Source organism: Eleutherodactylus coqui, chromosome 4, assembly GCF_035609145.1.
Source record: "Eleutherodactylus coqui strain aEleCoq1 chromosome 4, aEleCoq1.hap1, whole genome shotgun sequence".
In the NCBI taxonomy this organism is placed as follows: Eukaryota; Metazoa; Chordata; class Amphibia; order Anura; family Eleutherodactylidae; genus Eleutherodactylus; species Eleutherodactylus coqui.
Window position 1 is genome coordinate 251859701 of NC_089840.1, and position 23131 is coordinate 251882831.

Genomic DNA, 23131 nt, shown 5'->3' on the forward strand with positions numbered 1-23131 from the left:
TACAACACCAGAATCAAGCTCATGACATAAATACAACACCAGAACCAACCTCATGACATAAACAAAACACCAGAACCAACCTTATGCCATAAGTACAGCACCAGAACCAAGCTTATGACACAAATACAACACCAGAATCAAGCTCATGACAAAAATACAGCACCAGAACCAAGCTCATGACACAAATACAACACCAGAACTAAGCTCATAACATAAATACAGCACCAGAACTAAGCTCATGACATAAATACAGCACCAGAACCAAGCTCATAAAATAAATACAACACCAGAACTAAACTCATTACTTAAATATGTCAGGAACCAACCACAGTACATAGATTTAATGCCAGAACCAAGCTCATAACATAAATACAGTAGCAGAGCTGACAGAGGCACCTTAGAACATCCGAGGGGAGGAAACAGAGCCAGGAGAAGGATGATTCATGTAGCTACATAAGACACTGCCGCACGGAGGAAGAAGGAACCCAATCCCATTGAAATCATTAGATGTGATGTCACAGTGCAACACTGCGATCTTCATGTCACATGACCAAAGTCCCCGAGTAGCCCTAGCCTAAGGGTGCCCACCCACTGGCGTTTTTCTTCACTGCGAAATTCGCAGTTTTTTTTTTCCTGCAGGGGGTCTATGGGACTTGTAATGTAAAAATCGCAGTCGCGCAAAATCGCGATTTACCGCGATATCGCGATTTTAGCTTTGCATGTCCCATAGCCCAAAGACCCCTGCAAAAAAAAAAAACGCTGCGAATTTCGCAGTAAAAAAACGCTAGTGGGTGGGCACCCTTAAACTTAACTTTACCTGTAACTAGCACCTCCCTTGATCTTTGCTCTGGAGGACTGTTGCCATCTTGGGGGAACGTTTAGTGTGTGTTTATACTTTGCCTTACTTTAAACAAAAGTGTTCTAAGGGCCTTTTTACTCTGGCCGGTTATCGGGCATGAATGTTCACCAGAATGTTCGATTGCCCAAAAATTAGCCCCAGAGGCGTAACTTGAAGCTCCCGGGCCCCGGTGCAAAATCTGTAACAGGGCCCCCAAATATAATACTTTATTCATAGTACTGGGCTCCCTATATGGGGAAGAGAGGTCTTATGGGCCCCCTAAGGCTCCTGGGCCTGGGTGCAACCGCATCCCCTGCACCCCCTATAGTTACGCCCCAGATTAGCCCATCTGAATGTGCCGCCAATCACAATCAATCCGCCAATCAACGATCAAACGACATAGGGACGAACAATCATATTAATTATTATTAATTCCCTAATAGAGTATGAATCGGCCTCTGTGAAAGCCAGGAAGACAAATGCTGATCTCATGGATCGGCACTCTTCATCGGAAGCGCATAACTCCATGTAAAATGACCCATAGTGACGGTCTCTTTAACCCAAATCCTGTATTTACTCAGAATTTACTCTCTCCTGTTCGCTCTGTAAATAGAGAAATCATTTTTGAAACACGTACATATTGTATACCAACGCAAACTTTGGTTTAATTAACACGTTACTAGCATTGTTATCACACAGCAGATGGCTATATTAAACGTGAGCGCCGCCAAAAAATTAATTAGGCTTATCTCTTTTGCTGCTATGAACAAGTGAAACGTTTTCTTCAAAATTCTCTCTCTACTATCAAAGAGAGACTCTGAACTGTCTAGGAGGCGAATAATTGTTTTACGAGGGAGCTGATCAAGATCCATAGAGACTTTGAGAAAATGACCTTTACAAGGTATAGTCATATACAGTGACAAGAAATGTAAATCTGGTCGATTTCAGTGGGAACAATGTAATACTTCATTTCCCCTGCGGAGGAGCTATAGGAAAGTTGAACCCTTTTTCCATCTCAGATTAAAGTTATTCGTTAGGGTTCCTAGCAGCTTATTATCTTGGAGCTCTTCTAATAAAAACAGATTGTCCAACATGGACATCCCTTAAAAGGCTGGCTCGATGTGATGATTACCGGAGTAGTGAGACACATCTTAGCCTGCAGAAGGGGAAGTGTAGTATGCGCTCTACAGAAGAACTTGGTGTATCTGCCCAGAAAGGAGCTGGACTGTGCAAAGTTGCAGGTTCAGAACAGAGGGTAAAGGAGTCAGCACAAGAGATGCGAACCAGAGACTGCCTGACTAGAGAGGTCTGACTAATATAGCAAGGAGACTAAGCAAAGAAAAGTGTGGTAGAGTTGCTCACCTGATCCAAGACAAGCTTGGGTTGGTGGTAACCGTGACTCCTGTGCAATTCAACTGTAAGTGAGGCTAGTCTCAACAAAGACGCCGCTAAGTGTGCACATCAGAAAATGGAGACAATAGTAAGCAGGCCTGCTATTGGGGTTAGGGCTAAAATGACGGACACCAGAACTTATGTAATTTTGTCATGGACTGTGTTCTTTAAAGGGACATTAGAAAGGTATACTGCATTGATGTATTAACCTTTAAAGGAGCCATGCATTATATTATGCTTCTGTATCCCAGTGCGACGGGATTGATCACTGTGCAGTATCTTTGTTACTATTTTCAGTTTTGCTTTTTGTTTTGTATTACATCCACAGTATTAATAATCCCAGGATTTAGTTAGCCGTAGCTAGCCTTAGGTAAGTCTACTGTAAAAGATTATTGCTCACTTGCTCTTATACTATTATTCACTTACATTATTCAGTTCTTAAATAAATATTTTTGTAACTCCTTCTGCTGCATCGTATCCAGAATTTGCATTGCAATACCACTACCTGCCACACTAAGTACAGCAACTTGCAGGAAGATGTTGTTTCCTGATGATGGCACTCTTAAACTCAGACCTTATATTAGACCTTAAGTCAACCAAATGGCAAGTGGCATAAGCTACAGGACCAGCAAAGCAGAAAGAAATCCACATCACTGATGAGTATGAGTTCACCTATGGGAACAGAATAAGAGCTTATTGAAACGGCTGTATTATAGCCTATGGGACATGAGTGCTTTTTCAAGTGGACCAATAGTCCGCGTAATAAAAAAACTAAATCCATGATATGAACGGGAATAGGACATGCAAGATTTACAGATCGAACAGCACATGGGCGGGTGACATAGACCGCCTGTGAAAATCCCGATAGTGGTAACTAAACCATCCTCAGCCGGCTGCTGCAACAGTCGGGATTGGTAAGAATACCGATCCCCGCTGTTAATCTCTTTCATGCCACAATCAATGTTGATCTCAGTTAGTAAACAGTACACAGAGGGACGATGCGCCCTCTGTGTTGTCATTGGCCCTCCACCATGGTTTTGGGACAAGACACGCCCATCTGTTTAAGCCTTCAGGGAATAAAGTTTCTTCTTGTGTGGACAGGGGTAACAACTAAGTAGAACATTTCTGTGAGGGTGCAAACTTTTGGATTCTTTCCAAGTAACGGACGTGTTATTGACTTATATGCTTGTTATACTTTGCAGACTAATAGTTTTCAGCGCCTTTGGAGATGTGAGAAGTGGCGTTTTTTACCATAACACTATTGAAATATTTAACAATGCGTTTCACACTTTCACACCGCGATCTGCAGCCAGCCGGGCCCCGCGACCTTTTGTTTTATTCATAATGCTCGGTGCATTCCTCTGTATTAATCTCCTGAGCTGCAGGCGGAGGAGATGGGCAAAGAGAAATCTGGGCTGAAGCTGGAACTCAATGTGACGGGAACTCAGTGATCCAATACTACCCAGCGCTTACCTACTTTACCCTGGTGCGCAGAGGGGCAACACGTAGCTGCTGGGCTCTAGTGCAAAATCTGTTAGAGTCATGAGACAGCAAGTCCCAGAAATTTTTTTGTCACATGACTTCTCTGAGAGTTAATTTTGTGTGACCTAATTGCCAACAACTTCCTTTGTGAATTGGATAAAAGAAAATGGTAACACCCTGTTGTCAATTTATTCATACCTTTTCAGGAGCAATAACAGAGGAACGGCACAATGCAAAGTTCTAAGGAGTGTGGGAAAAGATTATGGGGTATGGGAATATTTACCAGGACAGGCATGTCAGGAAACATGACAAGTACTTTTTAACCCCTTTGCTAAATGTACGCCCTGGCTGGGAAGCAGCTCCTGCGAATGGACGTACATTTACACCCTATGGATGGTGCAGGCTCAGTGAGCCGAGCCATCCACAGCTGGCTGAGAGTGATAATCTCCTCCTGCTGCATCAGCAGGGATCGGTAGGAATACTGATCCCCCACTGTTAGAGCCTTACATGCCATGATCAATATTGATCTCAGTATGTAAAGGGTTCACCGAGAGAGAACGCGCCCTCTGTGACATCATCGGCCCGCCTATATGTAACTGTCGGCAATCAGAGTCCAGACAATGGTGTCCAGGTCTGACATCGCCAGTGTTTGCTAATGCATTGCAGCATAGAAGTACTGCATTGTATCATCATAGCAATCATCGCATCACAAGTTCAACCCCCCCTGCGAGCATTAAAAAAATTATATAAGACAAAAACTTTTTTGTGCACTTCTTCTTAGTTAAAAAAACCAAAAACCCACATGTTTAGTATTGTCACATTCTAAGCAACTCATACCATAAATTAAACACACAGCAAGGCAAAAACACTATAAAAAAGCAAAGCATAAAAACTGAGCCAAAATGCTTTTTTTTTGCTCATTTTGCCTCCCAAGAAAATGCAGTAAAAGTGATTAAAAAAGCTCTGTCGATGGAAAAATAAAAAAGGGTTATGGGAAATTGAATGCAGCAATTCTTAAAGGGTTTTTACTGTGCAAAAGTGGAAAAAAACTAGAAAAAAAAAATACAATTTTGGTATTGTCATAATCGTACCGATCTGCAGAAAAAAAAATCATCCTGTCATTTATGCCGCATGATTAATGTTGTATAAAAACAAAAGAAACTAATAAAAGTTATGCAATAAATTATATGTACCCAAAAAAGGTAGCAATAAAAAACTACAGCTAAAAAGTAAAGATTAAAATCCCCCAAAAATCATTGCATCCTAAGGGTGCATTCAGACGACCGTATATAGGCTGGGTTTTCACGCCCAGCCGATATACGGCGTCTCTCTCTGCAGGGGGAGGAGGCTGGAAGAGCGGGGAGCAGTGTACTGAGCTCCCACCACCTCTCCACCCCCTCTCCGCCCCTCTGCACTATTTGCAATGGGAGGGGGCGGGGCTAAGTTCCGCCTCTCATCATTGAAAATAGTGCAGGGGGGTGGAGAGGAGGCAGAGAGGGGGCGGGAGCTCAGAGCACTGCTCCCGGCTCTTCCAGCCTCCTCCTCCTGCAGAGAGAGACGCCGTATATCAGTCGGGCATGAAAACCCAGCCGATATACGGTCGTGTAAATGCACCCTTAGGTCCAATATAGGTCAAGTGACTAAGCAGTTAATCAGGCCGTGACAGGTATAACGGACCACATTGACTTACAATGGACTTCATCAGGTTTCCATCAGGTGTTTTTCAGGGCAAGAATACTACTGCCAACTAAGCTATTCAGGGCTTGGGCAGTAAACTTATTCCCCCCCCCCCCTCCACCCCCACCCGGATGAAGGAAAGCCTAGCCATGGGGCCGTAGGCTTTGACCGTGCAGTGATGAAGCTGGTGATGAGCAACACAAGGATTTTTGTAATTGTGGCTAAGATGAAATGAATAAGCAAGATTGAATTAGCCCCCATGTTGGCGGCCGAGTAAAATAATCTCACACTTCAAAACCCACGAAAATAGAAACCTTGGGACTGGAAAAAGAAGAAAATCAAGCGTTGCTACTCGTGGTAAATTTCACTCATTAGTATTCAATCACACAAAATTACGTAGCAATTAGTTGCCTAATATCCAGGAACATGATTATTGTCCTCGCAGTAATCAGATGCAGTGCTCATATAATTACCACTCAACGTAGCAACGCAGCATTGACCCAAATACGCTGCACAGTCTTCTCCAAGCTGGAGAGTTGTTACTTCGAAGCTGGAGTGATTGCAGAATTTAAAGGAGCAAACTTGAGTGTGAAGTGCGATCAACATAACATCCGTCACTTCTCTGTTTGTCCTTTGCAGGTCACAAAGCAGTGTTATTCCCTGCGTGTAACTCTGTATTCAGGGTCTGCGGAAACAGTTCTGCCCTTAGGTTAGATGGCACCCATGTTTTTTGCCCCCTTATAAGAAAAAAACTATATAAATATATTGCTGATAGGCAGTCTGCCTGTATTCTGCTTGTGCAGAAAGCAGCATATCCCATACAAGAACAGCTTAGTGAATAAATACAGCCCCAGAACCAAGCTCAGGGCATAAAAATAGCAACAGGACCAAGCTGCCAACATAAACACAACACAATAACCAAGATCAGTACATAAATATAGAACTGAGTTCATAACATAAATACAGCACCAGAAGCAAGCTCAATACATAGATGCAATACCAGAGCCAAGTTTGTAATATAACTAGAGCTCAAGGACAAAGCTCATAACAAATACAGCAACAGAACCAAGCTGCTGAAATAAATACAGCATAAACCAACTTCAGGACATAGATACAATATCAGAACCAAGCTCATAACATAAATACAATACCAGAACAAAGTGCTCAAGTTGTGAGGGCGCTGATGGGCTGAGAGGGGAGGAGACAGCTAGAAGGAGGATGATTCATATAGCTCCAAAAAATGCTGTCACATGCAGGAAGAAGATTATTTGACTAGGTAGACCTAAGAGGGGAGATCACCCTCAGCCTATATTCGCCCCGTGCCCACCCCTACAAGTTGTTGACTGGGTTGCGTATAGATAGGGCTCCCAAACTACATCTATCTGGTGCCCCCCCTACAAGGCGGTTGCCCAAGCTAAGGCTAACCATGTGTGGAAAGTTGGGTGACAACCCGTATGGGTACTATTATAGCAAGCAATAGCGACTGTCACTTAGAATCTGCTTCTGATAACTCAAGAGCTTATGTTTATGAAAGCTTATGAATTTACTGAGCTTTATTTATCTTCTGCGGCTTCTTAATTATAAGATGCATTTACCCAGGAGTCTATGATCTAATGTAGGCATTCAAAGTACTTTTCTGTAGTGAACACTTGAAAGATCTATTCCAACCAACGACTGGAAAATTGTTGACTGTTCCCAGTAAGAAAAACAAAGTAATCGTGTAGATATGATACCCTTTGGTGGGTAACAAAAAGACATAATGTTACAGCGAGCTTTCAAATCTACTTAGAGTTCTTCATCAGGCATAAGAGGATAGATCTGAAGAAGTATATGTATATATACACATGTAGTGGCACAGCACATCATCTTGGTCCCCTCCATAAATGTCATACATGTTTGTCTTATGTGGGTGCACTGTGCAAAATCTGTCTTGTCATTTCCAGTGTGTATGTTGCACAGCTGCAGCACTTGAGAGGTTAATGTCTGATAAAATCAGTGCGTGCATGTAAAGGTATCAAGTTTGTCATGTCATGAGGTATAAGAGAAGATATAAATAGGAGTGATTGAGAGTGGTCCTCATCTTCAACCTGTGTTTCATCTTGACTGCACCTAAGACAGAGCCACATGGAAGCACCTTCAGCTTCCTTGTGGTCAAGATGGAAGAGGAGAAGAGATTTCCTGTAATGTCTGAATTCTGGATGTGAGTTGAGTGAGTCCCTAATAGTGAGAGAGCAATTGTAAGTCATTCTTCAGACCAGGCCAGTTCAGAGGTACTATCTCTGTCTAATTTTCCTACATGGCCGTCCAGAGCCAGGATCACCGCGTAGAGGTACACCCTTTATTGTCACACCCATGCATCTCTGAGTCAGGGTGGAGGTACTGCAAGAAAATAATCTTTACTACGTTTAAAATTCATTTACCTGCACTGTAAAGTCCTAAAGTGAACTGCCTTGTGTAATCTGTTCACGTTTGCAAGTAAAAGTTTATACCGGGCCTTAACCATTCCTAGGGATCCATGGTACTCAAAGACTGTTTCTGTCTGCATTTATTTTCCGCCGAAGGTCAGTCCGCTGTGTAGGAATGGTGGCGTCACCCGTGACAACTACAACCCTCATTATCCTGTGTATTGGCATTCCCTATCATAGGGGTGTCTACGGCGGCCTGCAGTAATACTCTGGCTTTGATTGCATGTATCCCTCCAGGAAAGGAGTTTGGTAAGTGCTGCCGTGACAAGCCATCACTTTTCCCTCCAAGCTCCCCACGTATGTCAGGTGTACGGGGTCTTCCTATGGGAAGCTGCATACACATGTATAAAAAAGCCACAAACATAGTGTGATTCATTTGCATTTAAAACAAAAACAGGATGAATAGTAGAATAAATACTTAATTAGTCCACTGATAAGGAAGTGGAAGTTTTATAATCTCTAAATTGGTGTTAGGGGGAAAAGTGGGGGAAGAGTCGCTAGGCCTGTGTGTTATCTCTGATATAGATTTTTCAAAAAAGCATTTGAAATAGTTAATCCTGTGTTGAGATTATCAAAGATGGCGATACATTTGTACTCCCAAATTCTTCTATGACTTTCAGATGTGAAGTTGCCTTTTATTATAGTAACCTTCATATGTTCTATGCTGTGTCCTTGGCTATGAAAATGCTCGGCCATTGGTAATTCGGTCTTTCTTTCTTTGTGTGCCGGGGAGATCTTATCCTTGCTTTAACTATTTGTCCTGTTTCTCAAACATAAACCCCCCCAACAGGGCATTTAATACGCAGGATCAGATACACAACAGAACTTGTGAATGTCCCAGGGATCTTAGGTACAATGTTGTGTACCTGATTCTGTGCACTAAATCTCCTATTGGGGGACTTTATGTTTGGGGCCCATACAATTCAAGAAATAAAACTTGAGTCACCTGTGGCGGACCATTTTGGTAGCCCAGGACACACCATAGAACATATGAAGGTTATTATATTAAAAGGCTACTTCAAATCTCAATGTCATAGAAGAATTTGGAAGTACAAGTTTATAACCATCTTTGATACTCTCAACAATAAATAATTCTAATGTTTTATGGAAGAGTGGAGTATATGAGAAATATATAGCACAGATAACACTATGGCCTGGTGACCCCCTAACACCAATTTAGATATCATTAAACTTTCACATCCTTATCAGTGGACTAATTAAGTATTTACTCCTCAGTTTGTCCTGTTCTGGTATTGTTTTTAAGTGCAAATTTATTTGTACACTTCTTCAGATATATTCTGATTTGCCCGATGTAGAATTGTAAGTAGACCCGAAAGCTTGCTGTGACCTCATCTCTTTTTGTTACCATTAAAAGGTATCATATCTACAAGATTACTTTGTCCGTCTTACTAAGAACAATCACAGTTTGCTCTACTGGCTAACAGGGTGTCAGACACTTTCCTTTAACCAGCGACTGGTTTACTTGGCTTTGTAATCCTCTTAATTCAATTATTGTATTGCTATGTGTTCTCATATCCTTCCAGAGGGACAGTCAATAGTTATCATTCCATGGAGAAATTTCTGAAGCTAGTCATAAAATAAACTGTGATTGATCTTTGAGTCCCCCAATATTAGCCTGGCAGATCAGTACAAGTTAATGGGAAGGTCATGGCACAATGAGCAAGGTCAGCAGAGGATCAGGGCTATTACTTAAAGTGATCTGCTGGTATTGATCTTCGCTATTGTATTAATGATTTAGTGATGGGAATATAGTGACTATGACTGTGGGTGTAGAGATGAGACTGATGAGCATTGAGCAGCTGTACTAAGCCTCACTATTCGGGACTGATGAGAAGGAATACAGTATCATGTAGAGTAACATAGTAACATAGTATATAAGGCTGGATGAAGACAATGTCCATCCTGTTTATCCTGCTGTGTTGTTGATCCAAGGCAAAAAACCCCAAGAGGCAGGAACCAATTAGCCCTTTTGGGGGAAAATTCCTTCCCGACTACCTAATGGCAATAAGACTAGTCCCTGGATCAACCTCTAATAGTTCCTACCTGCCTGTATACCTGGATTAATTCTCTTCCTGGCTCTGTCTCTCCCCTCTGCTGCTGTTAGCCCATCAATGCCTCCGCAATACAATTGCTTTGTTCTGTTACTGTATTTATGTACTGAGCTTGGTTCTGGTATTGTATCTATGTACCAGAGTTGGTTTTGAGATCTATTTATGTTATTACTTTGGTTCTAGTACTCTATTTATGTTATGAGTATGATTCTGGGGCTGTATTTATGTTATTGGCTTGAATCTGGTGTTGTATTTATGTACTGAGCTCGTTTCTGGTGCTGTATTTATGCACCTAGCTGTTCTGGTGTAGGTATGCTGATATCCTGCTCCTTTCTGCACAAACAGAATACTGGCAAGCTGCCTATCAGTGTAATATATATAGCTGGGCTTGGGGCAGCTGGCACTGCTGAACCCCTAATACTTGCACAAATCTTAGTTTGCTAGTAGAGATGAGCGAACGTACTCGGTAAGGGCGATTTCGCAATCGAGCACCGCGATTTTCGAGTACTTCACTAGTCGGGTGAAAAGTACTCGGGGTCGCCGGGGGGCAGGGGGAGGCGCGGCGGAGCGGGGGGTAGCAGTGGGGAACAGGGGGGAGCCCTCTCTCTCTCCCTCTCCCCCCCACTCCCCTCTGCAACCCCCCGCTCACCCACAGCGCACCCGAGTACTTTTCACCCGAGTAGTGAAGTACTCGAAAATCGCGGTGCTCGATTGCGAAATCGCCCTTACCGAGTACGTTCGCTCATCTCTATTTGCTAGGTAATTCCTTTTATTTTCTTATTAATGTCACATTTAAAGCAGACATCGTGCTAATCTTGGTGCAAAGTAATTTAGTGCAAATACATTTTCTTCACTTATTGACTAAAGAGTATACTACAGTTCATTCTCATCCAGAGCTGCATTCAGAATTCTGTTGGTCGCTACTTAGAATCAATAAACACTTATTCAGGAAACCTTCGTTAGGATAACCCCCCTTCATATACAGAGGCTATAATGCTGCAGGGATAATGCATTATCACAGACACGGCTGGAGCACTGTCTTGGAGGGTAATAATCATGGAGAACTCTATAGCTAAGAGTGTGCGGAGTACTCTCTGCCAGTGATACTTTCTATATAGGGTATTTTCTGTGGTGTTCTCCTGTTGGGGCTCTGTTTATGGATGTACTTTCCAACTAGAGCACTGTATATGGGAATATACTATGGCTGGGGCACTGCATTTGGGGGCACTATTTGCCTTATCTACCTGGGGAACCAAAGCACTTTGTCCCACCCGTGTTTACATGGTGCCCTTTCAAATGAAAGTGCAGATTGTAGAGTCTTCTGTAGGTCTTCTGCTGTTCCTCTTTCTCACTTCTTTCAGGATTGCTATTTGTGCTCTTGGAGTGATCTTAACAAAATGCCCGCTCCCAGGAAGAGTAGAACAGTCTTAAGTTTTCTCCATTTGTGGATAATTTGTCTAACCATTGGTTCATGTACCCCCAGGTCTTTAACAATGCTTTAGTAGCTTTTTCCATCCTCATTCTTTCTTGAGAACAGAATTGTCAGTAACCAGGCCATGTGTACCTTTAATTAATGGGCAAAACACATATGAAACCTGCACTTCCAATTGCATCTCCCAAATGGAAACATCATTTGTCAATTAGCTCTTGGAGAAATCATTTTAACATAGAGGTTCACTTACTTTTTCACCCTGCACTGTAGATGATTACTCCATGTGCTTAGTAAAAGTCATGTCCAACAGTACAACTATTTGTGTGTTATTAGTTACATTGTGTCTGTCTATAACTGTGACTTAGAGAACAATCAGAGCATATGTTATTAGCAATCAGTGCAGAAATCCAAATCATTGCAAAGGGTTCACTTACTTTTTTCTTGAAACTGTAGTTGCCAGAGAGTGCCATACAGTACCCATTTGCATATGCCACTCAGCTATTACCACACATTATTTAAACACATAGTGCATGATTCACTGTCCAGATTAGCATACTTTTCCAAGATTGTGCCATGTCATGCCCACATAATGTTATACTTTTATACATATAGTGCATATTTCCTGTCAGCAGGCTATATGTTACCAGAATAGGGCCCATAAACTTTTTGTGCATAGATCATACATATTTTATATGGTGCGCCCCCTTTTTACATGCAATAGTTATAAAGCCCATCATAATAAGTCCCTCTTTTTGGCCCGCACAGTAATTAGTTCTCCATTTTGGCCCCCATAATAACAAGCCCTCCCATAGTAATAAGGCCCCCTTTATGGTTCCACAATAATAGGTGAGTGACAGCAACTCAGATATTTAAAATCTCTGGACAACGAATCTTCCCTTTCTGCCCCTCTTTTTTCCCCTTTCTGGAGACTTGTCAACTCTTTTAGGACTGCAAAAGCTCATAACATAAATACAGCACCAGAATCAAGCTCATAACATGATTACAGACCCAGAATGAAGCTTACAATATAAGGTAGCAAAACTAAGAAACATGTTGAGGGGTCACTGATAGGCTGACAACGGCACCTCACAAGATCAAAGGGAAATAGACAGAGCTAGGAGGAGGATGATTCATGTAGCCCCACAAGATGTTGCTGCATGGAGGAAGATCATCTGGCCAGGTGAATCTAAGGAAAGGGGTAGGGGGCATCACCTACCTATGCCTGGTGCCCCTCCTATACTAGCTGGGTCACACATACCTAAGGCCAGGCTTCTAGATGTTCCTATAGAGTTGGGTAGTATAATATAGAGCCATATTTTGGCCATATAGCCTGCACCAGAAGAAGCTGAAGTGGAAGAAAGCCTGGAAAACCGTGAGTGTATGTATGATGTAGCAGAGCTAGCAGTGCAGTTTTTATGAGCCTACAGTGATAAGGTGTGTGCCATCTGTGGAAACCAGCTTAACCATTTTATTACCCTGCAAGGTTAATAGCCGGTTTGTATATATACGGTCCAAGTCTTAGCATCAGGGTTTCGAGATAGCAGGGGATATTACGAACAGTTTTATTTCTTTGCCCAGTGTTCTATTCCACAGACTTGGCGAAATGTAATTGAATTTCAAAGCAATACTGCTGACTTATCAGCAAGACGCAGGTAGCAGAATAGCACGTTGGCTTCTCCACACAGCAGAGACGTGCACTGTGCTCTTGTCATTGTGGCAGGGGGAAATTTCAGAGGACAATAGGAAAAAGCCATGACACTCCGCCGTAGACATTGAATAAAGACGCATGCAACGCCTAAGAAAATAAACACGAAGATCCAAAGACGGCTAATGCTATCCAAGATTGGGAAATATTTCCGCATAAAGAAATTAATGCTTTCTGTACCGGAGGTATATATTTTGGACAGTGTGTTGCCACCAGATGTCACATCCTTTGTTATAGAAGCTGGGGTCAGAAACCAGTTTATGGCAAGTACAGGCTGGGCTGAATTTCTGCGACATTGACTTAGGCTGTATGATCTGCCAGACCAATGTATAAGAGGTCAGCACTGGAAGGATCTTTGAGCTGAGACCCTAATCAGTTGTAACCAGGAGCCCTTGGAGATCTTCTTTGTACCATGCTCTTTTGACCCTTAGGTTGAAGACCTTGATATGCTGGTATATGCCCTATGTACAAGAATATAACTACTATAATACTGCCCCCTATGTACAAGAATATAACTACTATAATACTGCTCCCTATGTACAAGAATATAACTTCTATAATACTGCCCCCTATGTACAAGAATATAACTACTATAATACTGCCTCCTATGTACAAGAATATAACTGCTATAATACTGCCCCCTATGTACAAGAATATAACTACTATAATACTGCCTCCTATGTACAAGAATTTAACTACTATAATACTGCCCCCTATGTACAAGAATATAACTACTATAATACTGCCACCTATGTACAAGAATATAACTACAATAATACTGCCTCCTATGTACAAGAATATAACTACTATAATACTGTTCCCTATGTACAAGAATATAACTGCTATAATACTACTTCCTATGTACAAGAATATAACTACTATAATACTGTTCCCTATGTACAAGAATATAACTACTATAATACTGCCTCCTATGTACAAGAATATAACTACTATAATACTCTTCCCTATGTACAAGAATATAACTGCTATAATACTACTTCCTATGTACAAGACTATAACTACTATAAAACTGCCTTCGGTGTACAAGAGTATAACTACTATAATACTGCCCCTACGTATAAGAATATAACTACTATAATACTGCCCCCTATGTACAAGAATATAACTACTATAATACTGCCCCCTATGTACAAGAATATAACTACTATAATACTGCTCCCTATGTACAAGAATATAACTGCTATAATACTGCTCCCTATGTACAAGAATATAACTACTATAATACTGCTCCCTATGTACAAGAATATAACTGCTATAATACTGCTCCCGATGTACAAGAATATAACTGCTATAATACTACTTCCTATGTCCAAGAATACAGCTACTATAATACTGCCCCCTATCTACAAGAATATAACTACTATAATACTGCTCCCTATGTACAAGAATATAACTGCTATAATACTGCTCCCTATGTACAAGAATATATCTACTATAATACTGCTCCCTATGTACAAGAATATAACTGCTATAATACTACTTCCTATGTACAAGAATATAACTACTATAATACTGCCTCCTATGTACAAGAATATAACTACTATAATACTCTTCCGTATGTACAAGAATATAACTGCTATAATACTACTTCCTATGTACAAGAATATAACTGCTATAATACTGCTCCCTATGTACAAGAATATATCTACTATAATACTGCCCCCTATGTACAAGAATATAACTACTATAATACTCTTCCGTATGTACAAGAATATAACTGCTATAATACTACTTCCTATGTACAAGAATATAACTACTATAATACTGCCCCTATGTACAAGAATATAACTACTATAATACTGCCCCCTATGTACAAGAATATAACTACTAGAATACTTCCCCCTATGTACAAGAATATAACTACTATAATACTGCTCCCTATGTACAAGAATATAACTGCTATAATACTGCTCCCTATGTACAAGAATATATCTACTATAATACTGCTCCCTATGTACAAGAATATAACTGCTATCATACTACTTCCTATGTACAAGAATACAACTACTATAATACTGCAGTATTATAGTAGTTATATTCTTGTACATAGGAAGTAGTATGATAGCAGTTATATGTACAAGAGTATAACTACTATGGTACTGCCCCCTATGTACAAGAATATAACTACTATAATACTGCCCCCTATGTACAAGAATATAACTACTATAATACTGCCACCTATGTACAAGAATATCGTCACGTTCATGCAGCACACAAACTCCTCACTAGCACGGACGCAGGGTGATGATTATCAATATAGTAGATGAAAGACTATTGCACTGCAGGACAGTGCGCACCACAACTCTAGCACATAACCCAGCTGTAAGGCCTGTGTGACACCAGAGTACAACACTCTGCATGGTGACAGGATATACACATAGTAGAAAATAGCCGCACACCACGCTATGCGGAACGTAGCACCACTCCATGGGAGAGGAAGCCTGGCTCTAAACTAGCAGGGAGGTGACAAGTCCCTGCCTAAAGCGGGGTCATTGCCTCGATAAAGGCATCCTTACGGTCTTCTTTGTGAGCCCTGATAGTCCCTATAGAAACCCCTGGAGACATGAACCGACACCACAAAGTAACAGTAATAATGGAAACCAAAATATAACTGATAACAAGAAAACAGCACTTATCTGAAATGTGGCAATTAACCCAGCCTAGAGGAGCACCAGCCTTTCCTCTAGAGAACTGAATAAGCAGCACTGACCACCAGGAGGGGTGAGAACATATAGCCACACTGCACTTGAAAACTAGCAGAGTGAATAGAAAACCACACCTCCACCCTACTCCCAGGCATGGTTAATCCAGCATGCATCCATGCAGCAAGGGCAGGCAGCACAAGCAGACTCTGCACATGGTGCATTAACCCTTGTCCTGCATAACAAGGCAACAGGTCTTTGCCTGTGTTGAAGCCACCATGCCACGACGTTATCACGACCGACAAGCCGCGACCAATATGACTACTATAATACTGCCCCCTATGTACAAGAATATAACTACTGTAATACTGCTCTTATGTACAAGAATATAACTAGTATCATACTGTCTCCTATGTACAAGAATATAACTTCTATAATACTGCCACCTATGTACAAGAATATCATCACATTTGTGCAGCACACGAACACCTCGCTAGCACGGACGCAGGGTGATGATTACCACTATAGTAGCTGAAAAACTATTGCACTGCAGGACAGTGCTCACCACAACTCTAGCACATAACCCAGCTGTAAGGCCTGTGCGACACCAGAGTATAACACTCTGCATGGCGACAGGAAATACACATAGTAGAAAATAGCCGCACACCACGCTATGCGGAACGGTAGCACCACTCCATGGGAGAGGAAGCCTGGCTCTAAACTAGCAGGGAGGTGACAGGTCCCTGCCTAAAGCGGGGTCATCGCCTCGATAAAGGCATCCTTACGGTCTTCTTTGTGGGCCCTGATAGTCCCTATAGGAACCCCTGGAGAGATGAACTAACACCACAAAGTAACAGTAATAATGGAAACCAAAATATAACTGATAACAAGCAAACAGCACTGAAATGTAGCAATTCACCCAGTCTAGAGGAACACCAGCCTTTCCTCTAGAGAACTGAATAAGCAGCACTGATCACCAGGAGGGGTGAGAACATATAGCCACACTGCACTTGAAAACTGGCAGAGTGAATAGAAAACCACGGCTCCACCCTACTCCCAGGCATGGCTAATCCAGCATGCATCCATGCAGCAAGGGCAGGCAGCACAAGCAGACTCTGCACATGGTGCATTAACCCTTGACCTGCTTAACAAGGCAACAGGTCTTTGCCTGTGTTGAAGCCACCTTGCCACGACGTTGTCACGACCGACAAGCCGCGACCAATATGACTACTATAATACTGCCCCCTATGTACAGTAATATAACTACTATAATACTGCTGCTATGTACAAGAATATAACTACTATCATACTGTCTCCTATGTACAAGAATATAACTTCTATAATACTGCCCCTATGTACAATAATATAACTACTATAATACTGCCCCCTATGTACAAGAATATAACTGCTATAATACTGCCCCATGTACAGGAATTTAACTTCTATAATACTACCTGCTATGTACAAGAATATAGCTACTATAATACTGCCCCCTATGTACAATAATATGACTACTATAATACTGCCGTCTATGTACAAGACTATAACTGCTATAATACTGCCCCCTATGTACACGAATATAACTACTATAATACTGCCCCCTATGTACAAGAATATAACTACTATAATACTGCACCCTGTGTACAGGAATTTAACTTCTGTAATACTACCTGCTATGTACAAGAATATAACTCCTATAATACTGCCCCTATGTACAAGAAAATAACTACTATAATACTGCCCCCTATGTACAAGGATATAACTACTATAATACTGTCTCCTATGTACCAGAATATAACTACTATAGTACTACCCCTATGTACAAGCTTATAACTACTATCATACCGTCTCCAATGTACAAGAATATAACTGCTATAATACTGCCCCCTATGTACAAGAGTATAACTACTATAATACTGCCCACTATGTGCAAGAATATAACTACTATAATACTGCCCCCCTATGCACAAGAATATAACTATTATAATACTGGCCCCTTATGTACAAAATATAACTACTATAATACTGCCTTCTATGTACAAGAATATAACTACTATAATACTGCCCCCTATGTACAAGAATATAACTACTTTAATACTGCCCCCTCTGTACAAGAATATAACTACTATAATACTGCCCCCTCTGTACAAGAATATAACTACAACAATACTGCTCTTATGTCTTTAAACTTTCTTGGCATCCAAACTTTCCAGCATATTAGTATTCCCCATAAAATTGTGGCTTCCTCGTAAGCTCCCCGCTTTCAGCCTTCAGTGGAGAATTGTGTTATGAAGAATGGCGATCGTTGGTTTGAGTTATTATGGAACTGACAGTCTGAAAAGCAGCGCCAATCCTGCTGTCAGTGATGAATTCATCTCCTTTCTCCAGGTTCTGTCATTCCCCCCTCCTCACTTTTAGACATAAACTTAAAGATAACTTTTTATTGTGTTTTTCATAATTATATTTTTGTCGTCTTTTGGGTTCTAAATTGCATATTGTTTTTCCATTTTTAGATGAAGTCTGCAGAAGTTGAGGACAGAGTGCTGTTTACAGAGACTTACTGCAAAATCTGCAATGCGCAGTTAATATCCGAGTCTCAGAGGGTTGCACATTATGAGGTGAGCGCATCCAACACCTGTATGTAACAAAGCAAAGTAACTGGTGGAGGCCTGAAAAACCAAGATTGTGGACGCTTTTAAGAACTTTGTTTACATGATGATTACATGAGATATAGCGGCGCTGAGTCTGTGAGTTTAGGCCTGGCTTCACACCTGCGTTGGAGTTTGCGCTCGGAGCCTCCGGTACAGATGCAACATAAAACTTAGGACAAAACAGAGCAGCATGCTGTGCCATCCTGTCCAGGAAAATGCTGGTTGGAATGTTGGATGGACTCCATTATAGTCAATAGGGTCTGTTTAGTGCTGTCCAGTGCGGCTTGTGCTGGATCCGGCACGTCCGGTATTTTTGCTGTTCAGCTTGGACGGAGCCGAATCATGGAAATAGACCAGAACTGCAGGGGTGGAGTGAATGGCCCCTAACTCTTTAAAGGGAACTCTGGTGATTTTTTTTTCATTTATTTATTATATTGATATCCCCCCCAGTATATATAAGTGGGCTAGTGATACCCTGGTTAGTTATTCCATTCTATCTGAAATTCCTGGCCTCTTTTTTCTCTGATGGTCATGCAATCTTAGTTCTGACCAGCTCAGATCTACTTGGGGTTATGCTGTCTGAAACTAGTCAGTTTCTCAGTCTGTGTGATGCTGTTACATGGACTCAACCACAGAAACAACACTCCTATCACAGTTATTTATGATGATCACACAGCTCCTGTCACACACCTATAATAGAGGAGATCACAGCTCATACTCCTGATTGTATACTTATGGTCTCTAGCTTAATTAGGTGCACTTGTGTAACTATAGGGGATGCGGTTACACCCGGGCGCAGGAGCCTTAGGGGGCCCATGAAGCCTCTCTTCTCCATATAGGGAGCCCAGTACTATGAATAAAGCAAATAGTTGGGGGCCCTGTTACAGATTTTGCTTTGGGGCCCAGGAGCTTCAAGTTACACCTCTACGTTAAGGGGTTAAGAGAAGTTGGGAGGCCCCAAGATAAACTTTTGCAACCGGGTCCATGAGCCTTTAGCTACGCCCCTGATTAGGGGAATATAGAAGGTATTTGTTACGTCCACTTAGTGCACAAAATCGCCATTCCAACGAAAGGCCGCAAATGTGTCCATTTAAAATCTGCAAACATTCTCATTAAATAATAAATGGGAAGTCTTTCCCTAAATATGTAACGAACGTGGGAGAGGGCCCTGCATACCACAGCAGACTGATCACGTTGATATATGCGGGCCTGCACTCATTCCTGGGACCTAACTATCCCTGATTAGGGAGCTGCAGAGATGCACTAAACAGACACACAGGACACGACACTCTACTGACACACCAAACACAAAACAGGACTAAACATACGGAACATGTCTGGCAACCCGCACAGACATATCAAACACGTCGCTGTTCACACCAAACATATAACAGATAGTGCGTACAACAAGAACCCCACCCAGAGTTCACATGCGAACAGACGCAATACACAGCCAGTCTAAGTGTCCTCATACCAGGGGGATAGACAGTCAGCCACCATGCTGACATAGGGAACTGTGTCGGGCATCAACCATCTGACACACAAACAAGACATAAGACGTCTGGAGGCCGCACCTGTCAGGGGAAGGATTGAGGGGGTCTGCATATGATACAGACAAGGACTACAGGTGTCCAAACCGTCTTTAGGGAAGCAGAGAGACACAGACAGACAAGCAGGCAAACACAGCTCTGAGCGGGCACAAGACAGTGATATCCAAACAGTACAATGACAAACATCAACTACTGAGAGATTCTGGTCTTTATATGCTGCAGAGTAAAGGGGATTGGCTGGTGGAGAATACCACACCCAGCCAGCACAATTAACCCCTACCTGTGAAGGTGTGCACCAGGAAACCTGTAGAACAACAGGTCCCAGATGCACAACCTAACAGTAATAATAATTAAACTATCCCCCCCAGGCAAAAATTGTATGACATTTAGCTAATGATGTGCTGATGCATCATTGGATTTCCTTTTCCATGTCAGTATTTCCCAGTGGTTTTCTATTTATTGTGATCCAGATCCATTTGCCATCACATTCCGTCCGCTCTTGTGTTAATTACTTTACATAGTTTTGTATCATCTGCAAATATTGATATTTGACTTTCCTCCATAATACTGCCCCCATGTATAAGAATATAATTACTACAATACTGCCTCCTGTGTACAAGAATAGAACTACTACTAATATATTAACCTCTTAGTGACGCAGCCTATTTTGGACCTAAGGACACAAAGATTTTTTGGGATTATCATCTCCACTTTTTAAATGCCATACCTTTTTTGCCTGGCAAGCTGTCGGTTTTATTGGTACCATTCAGTACATTTACTATACATATTACTTTCTGATCACTTTTGCATTATTTGGGGAGTTGAAATGAGCAAAAAAAGGATTTTGACTATGTTTTTTTAAAACTTTTTTACAGCCTTTGTTGTGTGGGGAAAAAATGTGCTCAATTTATTGTGCAGATCATTACGGATGTAACAATACAAATGTGTTTAAAAAAAAAAGAAAAGTGTGCTAAAAAGTTTTATTGTTTTACATTTTTTTAAACATTTTTTGTGCCCCTTTAGGGGATTTAAAACTACAATCTCATGATAACTCAAATAATGCAATGCATTACTTCTCTACTGCAGTGCATTATCACTATAACTGTATAGGACACACCATAGTAGACCCAGATGCTTTTGTTTGGCATCCGATTGCCTTGGCAACCCATTGGCCCTTCACAATGTCATGTTGGAGGCTGATGACATCTAAGATGGAGAGCCCTCACTCAACATTGATCATGGCATGTAAGATCAACATTGATCATGGCATGTGAGATCAACATTGATCATGACATGTAAGATCAACATTGATCATGGCATGTAAGATCAACATTGATCATGGCATGTGAGATCAACATTGATCATGGCATGTGAGATCAACATTGATCATGGCATGTGAGATCAACATTGATCATGGCATGTGAGATCAACATTGATCATAACATGTGAGATCGACATTGATCATGGCATGTGAGATCGACATCGATCATGGCATGTGAGATCGACATCGATCATGGTATGTGAGATCGACATTGATCATGGCATGTGAGATCGACATTGGTCATGGCTTGTAAGATCAACATTGATTATGGCATGTAAGATTAACATTGATCATGGCATGTAAGATCAACATTGATCATGGCATGTAAGATCGACATTGATTATGGCATGTGAGATCAACATTGATCATGGCATGTAAGATTGACATTGATCATGACTAGAGATGAGCGAGCGTACTCGGCCACGCCCCTTTTTGCGGTGATTTGCTACCCCCCACTCCGCTACGCCTTTCCCCGCCCCCCCCCCCGAATCTTTTCACCTGAGTACGGAAGTACTCGAAAATCACGGTGCTCGATCGAGTAATTACTGGAATCGAGTAGGTTCGCTCATCTCTAATCATGACATGTAAGATCAACATTGATCACGGCATGTAAGATCAACATTGATCACAGCATGTAAGATCAACATTGATCACGGCATGTAAGATCAACATTGATCACAGCATGTAAGATCAACATTGATCACAGCATGTAAGATTAACATTGACCATGGCAGGTAAGGGGTTAACAGCATGGATCCCTGCTATTACAGTGGGTGGTTGGCTGTCAGTTACAGCCGGCTCCCATTGCAGATGGTGCAGGATCACCTCCTGACACACACCATTCATATGACATAAATATACGTAATTTCCCACTCAAGACATATATTACCCTCTATGGGGTAATCCGGATAAGAAAACCCCCTTTTTTAATCTTTTTTATGTATTAACTACCTTCTTGCCAGTTGCTAGCACTGTGAACACACCTAGAAGTATGTTGCAGTTATTGCGTGCTTCCTGGCTGTACGCCTCTGTATATTTATGAGTGTATCGATAGACAGTAACTAATTCTTATGGTTTAAACACAAGTCATTGACTCCCAGGATGAAAGGTGGACGCATCGACTTCTCCAAGATATAAATATTTGATCACCTTGCAGGTTTGTATTGACCTTTCTTCTGCACATTCACCATCAGGGGTCTTTCATGAGCGGGTGCAGAAGAATCCTTGTTAATGTCAAACCCAAGGAGGGAGCTGCTTATCACTTAGTCACAAAGACCTTGAAATTCTGGCGTCTCTCTCGAAGCCATTATTTTTGAGAAGCTGCCTTCAAAGGGAATATATTCCACCAAAGTGACGGTGAAAATGTATTTTTCTCACCTCTGTTTGACTTCAAACTAATCATCTTTCTAAATGCTGGCACTAAATGTTACATCTAGAGTAACACCTTCTAGGAAATGTGTTATAAAATGCTGCCTATATCACAATGATGGGCCTGGTAATGCCGCCACACTGCCCACAGCGCGCAAGATGGATCCTGGGACTATATAATCCATTTCACCTTCACAGCACTGAGATTGGCTCAATCCATTTTCTCTTTTATTACCTTTGATTGCTCCTGCTAACTTTCTTTAGAGCTTAAAACATATTGAACTTTTCAGATGACTTTTCCGAATAAGCTGCTGTGTGGACAGGAGGAACAATGCGATATCTGGCTATTCTATGACTTCTTATCCTGCATTTCCGCAATTTTCCCCCTTTGCAGGGTGTATATCTGATTCTCAGCTCTCTTAGAACTTGTTGGTAGAGCCTGGCTGCTATGCTGCATGCTATAGACTGTGCACAGAGGACTGCAGGTTTTTCTCTCTAAGTGTCTAGACAGAGAG

The 23131-nt window shown here is 41.6% G+C and overlaps 1 protein-coding gene across 1 annotated transcript in view; it reads left to right on the forward strand.

Annotated features, from left to right (window-relative positions):
* The window catches only part of ZMAT4 (zinc finger matrin-type 4), a 400283-nt gene that overhangs the window by 42726 nt on the left and 334426 nt on the right, over nucleotides 1–23131 (forward strand). The window contains exon 2 of the mRNA XM_066601689.1: nucleotides 18240–18344. Coding sequence (XP_066457786.1) covers nucleotides 18240–18344 — 105 coding nt within the window. The remainder of the gene's footprint in view (nucleotides 1–18239; nucleotides 18345–23131) is intronic.